General features: G+C 34.8%; 1 protein-coding gene across 1 annotated transcript in view; it reads right to left on the reverse strand.

Annotated features, from left to right (window-relative positions):
- The window catches only part of kcp (kielin cysteine rich BMP regulator), a 93,175-nt gene that overhangs the window by 78,195 nt on the left and 1,789 nt on the right, over positions 1-13,191 (reverse strand). Inside the window, exons 2-7 of the mRNA XM_058750698.1 lie at positions 12,102-12,215; positions 11,231-11,572; positions 10,995-11,130; positions 8,426-8,982; positions 6,581-6,653; positions 5,970-6,169 (exon numbers count right to left, since the gene is read on the reverse strand). Coding sequence (XP_058606681.1) covers positions 5,970-6,169; positions 6,581-6,653; positions 8,426-8,982; positions 10,995-11,094 — 930 coding nt within the window. The 5' untranslated portion in view covers positions 11,095-11,130; positions 11,231-11,572; positions 12,102-12,215. The remainder of the gene's footprint in view (positions 1-5,969; positions 6,170-6,580; positions 6,654-8,425; positions 8,983-10,994; positions 11,131-11,230; positions 11,573-12,101; positions 12,216-13,191) is intronic.

A 13,191-nucleotide genomic window follows, 5' to 3' on the forward strand; every position in this document is an offset into this window, starting at 1 on the left:
CATTTAGTTTTTCATCTAATATTTGCATTTTATTTTATTTCAGCTTCATTTCAGTTAACAATTACGACAGCGTTTTTACGACGGCGTTTTAGTGCCTCGTTAAAAATAATCTTAGATTTTTTATTTTTTTTAACGAGGCACTAAAATACGACGGCGTTTTAATGCCTCGTTAAAAAAAAAAAATCTAAGATTACGAGATTAAAGTCATAATATTTCGAGAATAAAGTCGAAACTACGAGAATAAAGTCGAAATGTTACGAGAATAAAGTTGAAACACTACGAGAATAAAGTCGAAATGTTTTGATCATTTAAATCGTAGAAATTAAAGTTATAATATTTTGAGAGTATAGCCTATATTGCGCATGCAAATGGCCCGCGTTGAGAGCAGCGGGAGAAGTTGCCAGACCTCCGGAATTGATTTGAATATTGTTGCGTCCGAGCGACCACATCATCTTACTGGGATGTCAATTTTAAGGACTCGCTGGAACAGCTTAATATGAAGAATATGATATTTATTAATATTTTTTTAACATTTATTTTTTTATGTTCCTTCAATTTATATCTTGCTATAAACTTGAAAAAAAGAGCAAAAACACATTTATAATTTGTATTTCGTTATAAAACCGGCAGAATTTGAAAGCTGAGCTGTGTGTAAAAGCAACAAAGCACAAAATTGTTATGACATTGGTTGGCTGGCGACTACAAATAATGAATGGAAGACATTAAATATTATGTCCTCATTTACAGTATACCATGAATAAAACAGTTTGTGAATAGTCACTTAACGTTTACAGCAGAAAAGACAACAATATAACGTATGTTAACAGATTTGAGTCCACTTCAACCTTTAGAACGTTTTATTGCTGTTTAATTAAACAGGCTACATGTGAGGAATGAAAGTTTGGGATGTTTTTGCAGTTTCGTTATAAAACTGATTTTGAAAGCTGAGACTTTGTTTTATATTAAAAGCACAAAGCTTAAGCTATTGCTATTGTGTGGCTGGCGCACTACAAATAATGAATGCAATGGAAGACATGAAATATTATTTCCAAGCATACTGTCCCCGCGAGTATGACACATGGTATGATTTCTGCTAATAATCCCACATATATTTGTAGTGTATTAAAAAAAGGGTTAAATAAGAGAGCTACAGCGCCCCCCCCAAAGGAATATCGATTGAGTGTGTGAGCTGATGTTAAGATAAACAGTTTTTCCTGTTCAGTCTGTTAATAAATATCATATTCTTGATATTAAGCTGTTCCAGCGAGTCCTTAAAATTGACATCCCAGTAAGATGATGTGGTCGCTCGGACGCAACAATATTCAAATCAATTCCGGAGGTCTGGCAACTTCTCCCGGTGCTCTCAACGCGGGCCATTTGCATGCGCGATATAGGCTATATACTCTCAAAATATTATAACTTTAATTTCTATGATTTAAATGATCGAAACATTTCGACTTTATTCTCGTAACATTATTCTCGTAACATTTCGACTTTATTCTCGTAGCTTCGACTTTATTCTCGAAATATTACGACATTAATCTCGTAATCTTAGATTTTTTTTTTTTTTTTTTTAACGAGGCACTAAAACGCCGTCGTAGGAAAGGCACACACCTCTCTATAAAAGAACTCACAGCTGACAATGCATATCAGAGCGAAAACCAAGCCATAAAGTCAAAGGAACTGCCTGCAGAGCTCAGAGACAGGATTGTATTGAGGCGCAGATCTGGAAATAATTTCTGCTGCATTGAAGGTTCAGAGCACAGTGGCTTCCATAATTCTCAAATGGAAGAAGTTTAGCAAAACCAGGACTCTTCCAAGAGCTGATCGCCCAGCCAAACTGATCAATTGATGGAGAAGGGCCTTGTCTAGACTGGTGACCAAGAAGCTGATGGTCACTCTAATTGAGCTCCATGATCATATATGCAGATGGGAGAAACCTACAGAAGGACAAACATCACTGCAACACTCCACCGATCTGGGCTTTATAGCGGTGTGGCCAGACTCAATCCTCTCCTCAGTGAAGACACTTGAAAACACACTTGAAATTTGCAAAACAGCACCTAAAGGACCCTCAGGCTCTGAGAAACAAGATTCTCTGGTCTGATCAACCTCAATTCCAAGCATCATGTTTGAAGGAAACCAGCTCTGCTCATCAACTGCAGAGCAGCATCCAAAAAGTAAAGTGTGCTGGTAGCAGCCTCTTGTTGTGGGGGAGTTTTCCAGAGGACTGAGGGACTCGTCAGAGTAGAAGAAAAGCTCAGTGCACCAAAATATAGAGATAGCCTTAATGAAAACCCAGTCCAGAGTATTCAGAACCTGGGCCGAAGGTTCAACTTCCAACATGACAACGACCCTAAACACAACACAGCCAAGACAACACAGGAATGGTTTAGGGACAACTCTGTGAATGTCCTAGAGTGGCCCAGCCAGAGCCCTGACTTGAACCATATTGAACATCTCTGGAGAGACCTGATAATGGCTGTCCACTGATGGTCCCCATCCAACCTGACCGAGCTTGAGAGGATTTGCAAAGAAGAATGGCAGAAAATCCCCCAATAAAGGTGTGCTATGCTTGTTGTGTCATACCCAAAAAGACTTGAGGCTGTAATTGATGCCAAAGGTACTTCAACTAAGTACTTAGTAAAGGGTCTGAATACTTATGTAAATGTGATATTTCAGTTTTTTCTTTTTAATAAATTTACAGACATTTCTAAAATTCTGTTTTCACTTTGTCATTATGAGGTACGGAGTGTAGATTACTGAGAAAAAAAAAAAATAATTTAAACAATTGTAGTATCAGGCTGCAACAACCAAATTTAAAATATAGCTGCAAGCAGCGATGGCGGGCCCAAGCCGTCAGCGCAAACGCCACCCCGGTGGCATCAGGAAAACTGTGCCCAGCGGGCACATGCATTACAGTAACCTTCTGGCTTTCTGGCTTTGAGGGATACAGCAATGAAAGGGTTAATCCAAACTATCAAGACATTGAGAGACACACACACATACACGCAACAATATATACAATTTTGGTAACACTTTCAATAAGGTTTCAGTTATTAACATTAACTATATTAATTAATATGAACAATAATTATATAGCTTTTATTAATGTTAGTCTCTCTCTATTCTCTCTCCCTCTCTATCTCTCACACACACAAACTCACACATAAAGAACAATGTAAATCTTTTGTAACACTTTTCAATAAGTTTTTATTTTTTAACATTATATAAGTTAACATTAAGTTAGCATGAACAATAATTTTATAGCATTCATGAATCTTGGTTAAAGAAATGTTCAAAATTGACTACTACATTGCTAATTAAAATTTCTTGTTAATGTACATCAGTTACTGTACCATGAACTAACATAAATCATTTTTTACTAACACAAAAATATAGTAAAACATATGTTGTTCATACTTAGTTTGTTAGTTTTGAATTAACTAGTTTTAAAAACTATATTATTAAACTATACCAGTTAGCATGAACTATAATTATATAACATTTATTAATGTTAATTAATGTTAAGTTAAAATGTACTAATACATTATTAAAATTTAAAGTTGTATCTTAACATTAGTTTATGTTCTGTGAATTAACATAAAATTAATATTTTTAATGTTAGTATTAACTAAAATGAAAAAGATTAATAAATAATTTTAAAATATATTGTTCCTTTTAGATCATGTTAATTAATGTAATAACTTATGTTAACCAAAGAGACCTTAATGTAAATTGTTACCAATACTTTTTATATTCTATTCTATTATATTCTGTTATATTCTATAACTATTAAATAAAATAAAATAAAATTATATATATATATATATATATATATATATATATATGTAAAAGAATACTGACAGTACAGAACATTTCAGCTGATTCTATGCATTACTTTTCATTCTGATAGACATACAGGCAGCTCTTGAAATTTAATGCTATGCCTCCATCTGGTGGTCATCTTTGGTATTACACTCTTGGTATTAACTAACATTAAATAAGATTAATAAATTATTTTAAAATATATTGTTCCTTTTTAGTTCATGTTAATTAATGTAATAACTTATGTTAACCAGAGACCTTAATGCAAATTGTTACCAATACTTTTTATATTCTATAACTATTAAAAAAATTAAAAAAAATAAGTAAATAAAAAAATACATGCATATATGTGTATATATATATATATATGTGTGTGTGTGTGTGTGTGTGTGTGTGTAAAAGAATATTGACAGTACAGATCGTTTCAGCTGATTCTATGCATTATTTTTCATTCTGATAGAAAGACAGGCAGAACTGCCAGCTCAGACAACTCATTAAAATTAATCCATCTGGTGGTCATCCTTGGTATTACACTCTTCACCTTTAAACCAATTTCAGTGATAGTTTTAATTGTTTTGTGGCCCCTGAGCATGATACATTTTTGAAACTAAGCATGTTTCCTCAGAATGACTTGTTATATTTATGTAAAAAGTTTTGAAGTGTTTGGAAACTGCACTTTAAAGATATAAGAAAATTACTGCTATTTGTTTTACTGTTACTTTAATAAATCACCATTACCACACCGTTTGAGATATCCTAAATCCGTCCGCAATTTAAAATCTTCAGTATATTGGCATCATGTTGACAAAGTTTGGTGTGAACTACTTGTTTCTGCTTGGAGGAGTATGAATTTGTTTACAGCCTGTTTTCTTAAAAAACAAACATTCAAATAAAAATAGCCGACTTCCTGTTGGTCGTAGCTAATGACTGTAAATTAGAGAGTTGTCCGGCTTAATAAGAACAATTTATTCATACGGATCAATATACGAATCATTAATACGGATATGTGTATCGAGTTTCACGGAATTCTAAGCATGTTATCTGCCTCAAAATAACCCCAAAAAAATATTAAACTTTGACATATTACCATGGCAACAATATTTTAGATATCAATATTCCCTTCACAGTTTTACATCGGCCGTGTTTTGTCATTATTCTGATGAAGTTTGAAGCAAATCGGGTAAAAATAAGATGCTAAATTCAAAGCATTTTGAAATTGACACATTTCCTGTTGCCAGTTGGTGGCGGTATAACTTTTACTCATAATAATCACATCTATTCGATCGGCATCATGCAACGAACAAACCCCTGAAGTTTGATCAAAATCAGACAATGTATGTGGATGTTATTAGACATTTCCTGTCTCTCATTTTTCGCCATAATTCATCGTCTCGCCACGGGCAAACCGTTCGAGATATCAAAAATCCCTCCACAATTTAGCATCCCCAATGTCTTGAGATCATGTTCACCGAGTTTGGTAGCAATCGGATGGAAGTCCTCAGAGGAGTATTTCAAATTCCAGAGCATGCGCTTTTCAAACAGCCCTAAATAGCCGACTTCCTGTTGGGCGGAGCCTATGACATGTCGAAAAAAAAAATAAAAAAAAATAATCCTGAAGGAAACAATAGGGCCTTCGCCATTCTGGCTTGGACCCTAAAAAGTGAAGGGGGTCTGAATACTTTCCGTACCCACTGTATTTGATACAGTATGTGCTGTTGTCCTTTTTTATTAGCTTTTTATATTTATACATAATATTTTATTTTGGTTTAATTTTAAGTTTAATTTCAGTTAGTAATTTTAGCACTTATTTCAGTTAGTTGTCAAGACAATAATTATAATTATTTTTAATTGAAATTTGTAATCTAATATTAACATTTTATTTTATTTCAGCTTTTATATCAATTAATAGTTTAAGTTTTAGTTAATGACAACAGCAGCACTTTGACATATATACTCACATATTGACATTTCAATACTGTATACCATAGCACTATCATTGTACATTTCCCTTATACAAACCCTGGTATGGTCGTGGTACACATCCAAAAAAAAACATTGATAGTACCACAGTACCTTCTAATCCTTTTTTTCCCAAGTGCAGACACACCAGCTTGCCTATTGGCAATACGTTTCCAATGTACCTGTCTCTTCAGCATGTCCAGCATGGTCTTGATGTTATACAGGCTGTTCTCCAGCTGGTCAAGCCGCACGTTTGATTTAGCGGGGGATCTTGTAGCTGATACTATGCCATCTCCACGGTCTCCCTGATCTTGCATCATATCCAGGTCATAGATTGCAGGTACGGTGGAACTGGTGGGAATCACTGTGTCTGGAAGGGAGTCTGTAATAACCACAAACACACAAACGCATGCCAACACACAGGTTAGAAAAGACAAATGCATTGTCCTGGGCTAAAAAAAAAACATGCTTTTTTTGGATATTTGTACATATTTCAAGATGGGTACATTAGTATTTAATCTATAATGCTGAAGCATAAATTCACCCTGAGTATTGGAGGGCAAAAAAGAAAACAATATTAAATCCCTAATAAAATAATACTACACCCCAAAAATGCACTAGCTGACATTAACCTATAGCGAAAAAAGAATACATAACAGATAAAAATATGTATATGTATGGGTCCTAACTTTACATCAGAAGAAGCTGTATGACCTATATTTTCAGCTCTGTTGTGTGTTTTTTTATGTGCATGTGTAGGTCAGATGTTTAAATGTTTTTATTGTTTTCATGCCTGTTACATTGTCACAGGACCACGGACGCTTCTCATATGCCCTGGTGGAGAGTTCAGCCGTCTGCCAACCACCCTGAAACAATAAGAAAACACATACAGTCAGTTCTGTGGCCATGAGCACAATGAACTCTGTAACTATGGCGACCCATTGCAAAGTCATGACAGTAACGTCGTAAAACAGATGAGCAATGACAACACCAGAACAATCACCTATGTAGAATGCTTTAAAGGCACAGTTCACTCAAAAATGAACATTTTGTCATAATTTACTGACCATTGTGTTACTCTAAACCTGTATGAAAACAAATCTGTTGAAAACAAAACAAAAATAAGAAATTTTGAAGAATGTTGGTAACCATACAGTTTTTTTCTTCCATAGATTCTGGTCCCAAAATGGATATTTCCCCACCATTTACACATAGCTGTTCACTTTCCCATAAGGAGTGGCTTTTGTTTCAAACATGATACGATACTGCATATCTGAACTCTTGGTAGCTTCAGAAGCTGTTAATATGAACAAAATCCCTTCTTCCAAATATCCCTGAAACTGATTCAAATATAGAATCTTATGAACAGACTACAGAGAGCAAGGCAATGTGCCTCAATTTGACAATTTCAGTGCATTTGTAGCACTCCGGCTACAAATGCATATTGTTTTGATAGAGGAAAACCGGATACAATTTTAATTTTAACATTATTTATTATTCAGACATTGTTCTTTAAATAAAATAAGTATTGGCTGTCTCATTGAGAGCCCCATATCTTTGGGACTGAATGATATAGGGCCTTGAAAATTAAGATTTCAGAAGAAAGTTAATTAGAATCTAAAATCATATTGAGATAATCTTTAATACTTCTTGAGTTATAGGCACGCAAACTTTGGAAAAATAATATTTATGGCACTCAGACAGGTCTGTTCAATGCAGTTGCTTTGACACAAGGAAACGAGACACTTTTCTAGTTTCAACATTATTTGTTCTTTAAAAACTCCTCAAGGTGACCTACAATTGGTTTTCGACCACTGAAAATTTGTGCAATTTAATGCTTTACTCCTGGGGCCATAATGAAATTCCAGTCGTGGCCTAATGGATAGAGAGTCGGACTTGTAACCCAAAGGTCGCGGGTTTGAATCTCAGGTCTGGCAGGGATTGTAGGTCGGGGGGAGTGAATTGCCACCCTCAATACCACAACTGAGTTGAGACCCTTGAGCAAGACCTTTGAGCATTTAACCCCAACTGCTCCCTGGATGCCACAGCATTGGCTGCCTACTGCTCCGGGTGTGTTCACTTCTCACTGCTGTGTGTGCACTTGGATGGGTTAAATGCAGAGCACAAATTCCAAGTATGGGTCATCATACTTGGCCACACGTCACGTCCTTGTGATCTTGCTGAAGTCATTTTTACACCCCTTTAATTTGGCTCTGAATCTCAGGTGAAAAATGCTATTTTGACCCCCTTCAACAAAACAGTGGATTGCTTAGTAAATATTCATCAATGACATTTAATATTTTGGCTTTCATCACTTATACGTTTATCTTTCTTCAGAAAAAATATGAGCAAAATCAAAAATTTGAACTGGGGAAGTTTCTGAAATTTGGTTGATTTGACACAGAATGACCCAATGGAGTATTTCCTACAGCAAATTTTTATAGTGTAGTTATTGTGAAAAACTATCAGTAGTTATTCTGAACACCCGTGTGAACTTGAGAACTGACTTTATAAATTTACTAAAAATCACCTTGGGATCAGTTGATTGGAAGTCAAAAAAGTGAAAAAAATGGCTAATGTTTAGGTGTCTAGATACACTAGCATGTAGGTAAATATTTGTTTGCATCAGTAAACTCACAATGAACTTGCTGGCCTTTTTTCTTGCAGTGCTGGAGAAGATAACCTGCAGATCATGTGGGAAGTCAAGAGTCAGGATTTGTCCCCCTTCTTTCAGTTTGAGCACCACGGCTTCCTGGCACTCCACATACAGCACCAACTGCCTGGGCTCCACACTCAGAGCCATCCTCACCCAACCACTGCTTGTGAAGGGACTCCCGCCGGGCACCTTCAGCACCTCTGGCCGCAGGCCGTCCGCTGACCTGAACTCCAGCTGCAGCCAGTCTGCTTTTGTGTTGGAGACGAGCTCCAGCAGGGGGCGCTCGTCATTCTGCAGGAAGGTAGAGGAGGTGAAGGAGATGAGGGTGGCCTCTGAGCCTCTGCTCTGACGGCCCACCAGGTGCAAACCCAGGACGCCCTGTGAGGTGTTGAAGAGGCAGTCCAAAAATGTCTGGGGTAGTTTGAGATGAGGCGAGTTGGAACGGAAACGCCAGGCCGGCGTCTTTGGGTCACGACCTTTGACCTTAGATACCCCGCGGGAAGAGTGAGTGACGTTAAGAGCCTCCAAGAGGTTGATTACTAATAGAAGAAACATGTAGAATGACATCAATGACATTAACAAGCCACATGCTGTATGCCTGGTAATCATTCAGTACCATGGTATATATCAAGTGCTCTGGTATTACAATAGTATATGATACAGTTTCATAACTGTACCAGGAAAAAGATTTTTAATTACGTTTTTTAACGTTTTTGAAAGAATTATCTTATTATGCATTTATTTGATTAAAATTTTTTTGTAAAAATGGTAATATTGTGAAATATTATTACAATTTAATTTTAATTTATTCCTATGACACAAAGCTAAATTTCTGGCATCATTCCATCAGTTTTCACTATCACATGATCCTTGACACATTTCTCATTATTATCATTGTTGAAAACAGTTGTGATACTTAATATTTTTTGTGAAATATGATAAAAAAAACATTTTCAGGAATAAAAAGCTAAAAAGAACAGCTCATTTAAAACAGAAATATTTTGTAACATTATAAATGTCTTTACTGTCACTTTTGATCAATTTAATGCATCAATTAAACACACAGAATGATTTCTGAAAGATCACGTGACACTGAAAACTGGAATATATCTGCTGAAAATTCCACTTTACATCAAAGAAATAAATTACATTTTAATATATATTCAAATAGGAAACCATTATTTTAATTCATAATGATATTTCAAAATATTACTGTTTTTATAGTATCAAATAAATGCAGCTGGTGAGCGTAAAAGCTTTCTTTCAAAAATATTAAAACAATCTCCATTATTCCAAACTGTTAACTAGTAGTGAATCTACTATCATACAGATGAAACAGTACAAAAATGTAAAGGTTTTTGACAGTTTATAAGCCTGCAAATAGTAATATGTGAGGGGGAAAAACCCTGCAGAGCAATGATGGTAGTACGCAAAATGCTCTTAATGGCTTCCTTTTTCTTGTCAGATCTTTACTGTTCCAAAGCTCCCTGAGGACAACGCAGCTCTACACATGCACAAACACACTCTTAATCTATTTCTCAGGTATTTCGATATAAAATCAGACTGAATTGATAAGAGATAGGAACTTAAAAGACAAGACAGAGACAGAAAGACAAGATAGAAAACAAAGGTTACGTGGAAGTGAAGATGGTCCTTTGAAAAAAAAAAAAAAAAAAAAAAGCTGGCAAGAAAAGTACCTGCACTGGGCAAATCAAAAACTGCAGATAAAGAGGCAAACAGAGACACTGATAATTTAGACTTGTGTGCTCAGTGTGTTTGTGCATTTTTATTTTTTTTTACTTAGCTATAGTTTGAGTAGCACTGTCTGCTGAAGACAGCTACATCTAAAATCAGAATCAAAATCTCTCTTTAGGAACATCCTTGAAGTCAAAATAATTTGACTTCATTTTTTTGATGCAAAAGATTAGGGGTAGAGTTGGTGTGTAATCATAATTGTGAGTAAATAATTATAAAAATGTAAAATTTGTATTTATTATTCTAATTCAAAATATGTTTATTGAGGGGTACAGTTAAGTCTGTGATAATGTTAACGATTAATTTGAAATTGATCTTTTTTTGTTATTATAATGCAATTTGGTTTTCATATTATGAGTGGGATTAGTTTGTAATCATAACTATAAGTAATTAATTAATTATGAATTATGGCATTTTTAGATATTAATCTAATGCAAAAGCTTTCTTTTAGGGGTGGGATTAGTTTGTAATAATCATAAAAAGCTTTAGAATAGAAGTCAATAGGATGTTCTAATTTAGATGCTTCTGACTAGCTATATTTTTAGGGACAAATTGTTAAAAAGTTATAAAAAAAAAAAAAACTTCACTTAATGTAAATATTTAAGGTATAAGTTTAAGCATAGGCTATTTATAAGAGTTATATTTATATATGTTTACACTAGGTGCCATAATGTCATCACTTTCTTTTCCTTTTTCATTAAAAAATAATAAATAAATAATATATAAATATATAATGTAGCGGCGGCACACATCAATGTAACAATGTATCATGTGTTTGATTGACAGCTGCTCTCACCGGTCTCGGTCGCGTCCTGATGAGTTTGAACACAGTCAAAAACATTCCAGAGAACAAGCAAACTCAGGAAAAGACCTCCAACTAAAGCCTTCAGCTCCATTCTCACCAGCCAGACCAATTTAGTCCTGCATCAAATCTTCAGAAGGAAAAATAACGTTTTCATTATTCAGAGAAAACTTGAAGAAGAAAATGATTATAAATATTAAAATGCACTAAAAGAAAAAAAAAAGCAATACATGAAGCGAGATCTCGGATGAAGAGCTGGATGAGTCCTCTCGTATGACAGCGACCCTCAGACATGAAACATCTGGACTTGTTTTCGGTTGTTTGGCTGGAGGGAGGTTTTCCTGTCGCCTCCAAACAAAACAAGGCAAAGTTTCGTTCTTTCCGTCCTCCGCGAGTGAAATGAACTCTGTAAATGTGACAGTCGGAGGAGACTGCAGCTCTCTCCAGTGATCGGTGTTTCTCTGCTCATCTACCCCTGATCCTCCTCCTCTGCAGCCAATAGACAAAAACTACAGACTTTCAGCTGAACATTTCCGGTTTTCTGGGCTGCTGGAACGCGCTGAATTCCTCAGCTTTTAGTGAAGAACAAAACAGTTTAATTAACACATAACGTCTAATAATAGGTTATACAAACATTATGGAATGCTCAACAGATCATGTGCATTCAAAAACGATTAATTACGAATTATGACAATATATGATATCATACAGGTAATAAAAATATGTGAAGTAATATACATTTTAACTTAAAAAAAAATAAATAAATAATAATAATAATTTCTACCCTTACAATATTTTCTAGTAGATTCAGTACCATGGTAGGCTATTTATCGTAGTATGTACAGAAATATGGTATTCAAAGGCAAGGGAGCCAAAAACAAACAAACAAAAATAACCCTGAATTTATATAAATGAACAATCTTTCTATGCTGTGAATTCTTGATTGTATATGAGTCAATCGGTCAGTTAAAGGAATAGTTTCTTCAGGACTCATATTTGCCATAAGCAACTGAAGTTAAAAACAACTCAATGATGGATTTGTTTCTTGCAGACACATAGATTTTCTCCTCCCAAGATGTTAACTGATGGACTGTGGATTACTTGTGGATTCTTGTGATGTTTTTATCAGCTGTTTGGACTCTCATTCTGACGGCACCCATTCACTGCAGAGGATCCATTGGTGAACAAGTGATGTAATGCTACATTTCTCCAAATCTGTTCAGATGAAGAAATAAACTCATGTACATCTTGGATTTTTTTTTACAACTAGATTACCCTCAAAAAAATCGTTTTTGTGTGTAAATATGATTTAGTTTGATAAAGTATGTCATTGGTGTAAAAGACCACTCAGATGACCTTTGTTTCTGATGTCTTATTGGTTAAAACGAGGACACGATTTCAGCCTACTAATCTCTGCCTGCCTTAATTACAGAGTGCTTCCAAGTCAACTCTATTAGTGTGTGTGTGTGTGTGTGTGTGTAAGTGCTTCTCTGTCAGGGTTTATTACAGCATATAAGGTATACACTAGGACGAGACAAAAATAGGCCAGATTAACACAAGACACAGGCTGTTACACTTTACCATCAGGATTCTGAAAACATTTGTGTGACATACAGTACACACTCTAACAAAAGTCCCCTACGGTCCAATGTTTTGGGTTAATATGATGGAATTTTTCCTGTTTTTTACAGGTATTTTGAATTGTGCATTTCATTGTGTCTTTCACGGATGTAAGGAAATATCCATAAATTTAACCAAATTTTCAGTAATTTTCTTACAGTGCAGAAACATTAAGAAATCTATCTATCTATCTATCTATCTATCTTAAAAGTCTGAAACCACTACAGAAAATTTTTCAAATTTATTTTACATTTAATTGCATAAAAAATTATATTAGAAACATAAATTGACTGAAAGTTGAAATGAAAATTATGATGAATTTGACTTAGGTTCACATTAGATTAGAGATCTAGAAATCGTACAGTTTGAAATATTTATAACAGTTTCAATCAATTATATTCAAAAATTTCTGTTCATTTCCAGATTTTGAATCCCAGATTTTCTGTGTGGTCCCAGGCATTTGTAAGTCACTGTATTTGCTTGATTATGCAGTACAGTATATGCATATTGGTTATAACACAGTTTTCTTTCTTTAAAGGTTACTACTGGCCATCTTAGAATACTGTCATCT

The sequence above is a fragment of the Onychostoma macrolepis genome, chromosome 18 (genome assembly GCF_012432095.1).
Source record: "Onychostoma macrolepis isolate SWU-2019 chromosome 18, ASM1243209v1, whole genome shotgun sequence".
NCBI lineage: Eukaryota > Metazoa > Chordata > Actinopteri > Cypriniformes > Cyprinidae > Onychostoma > Onychostoma macrolepis.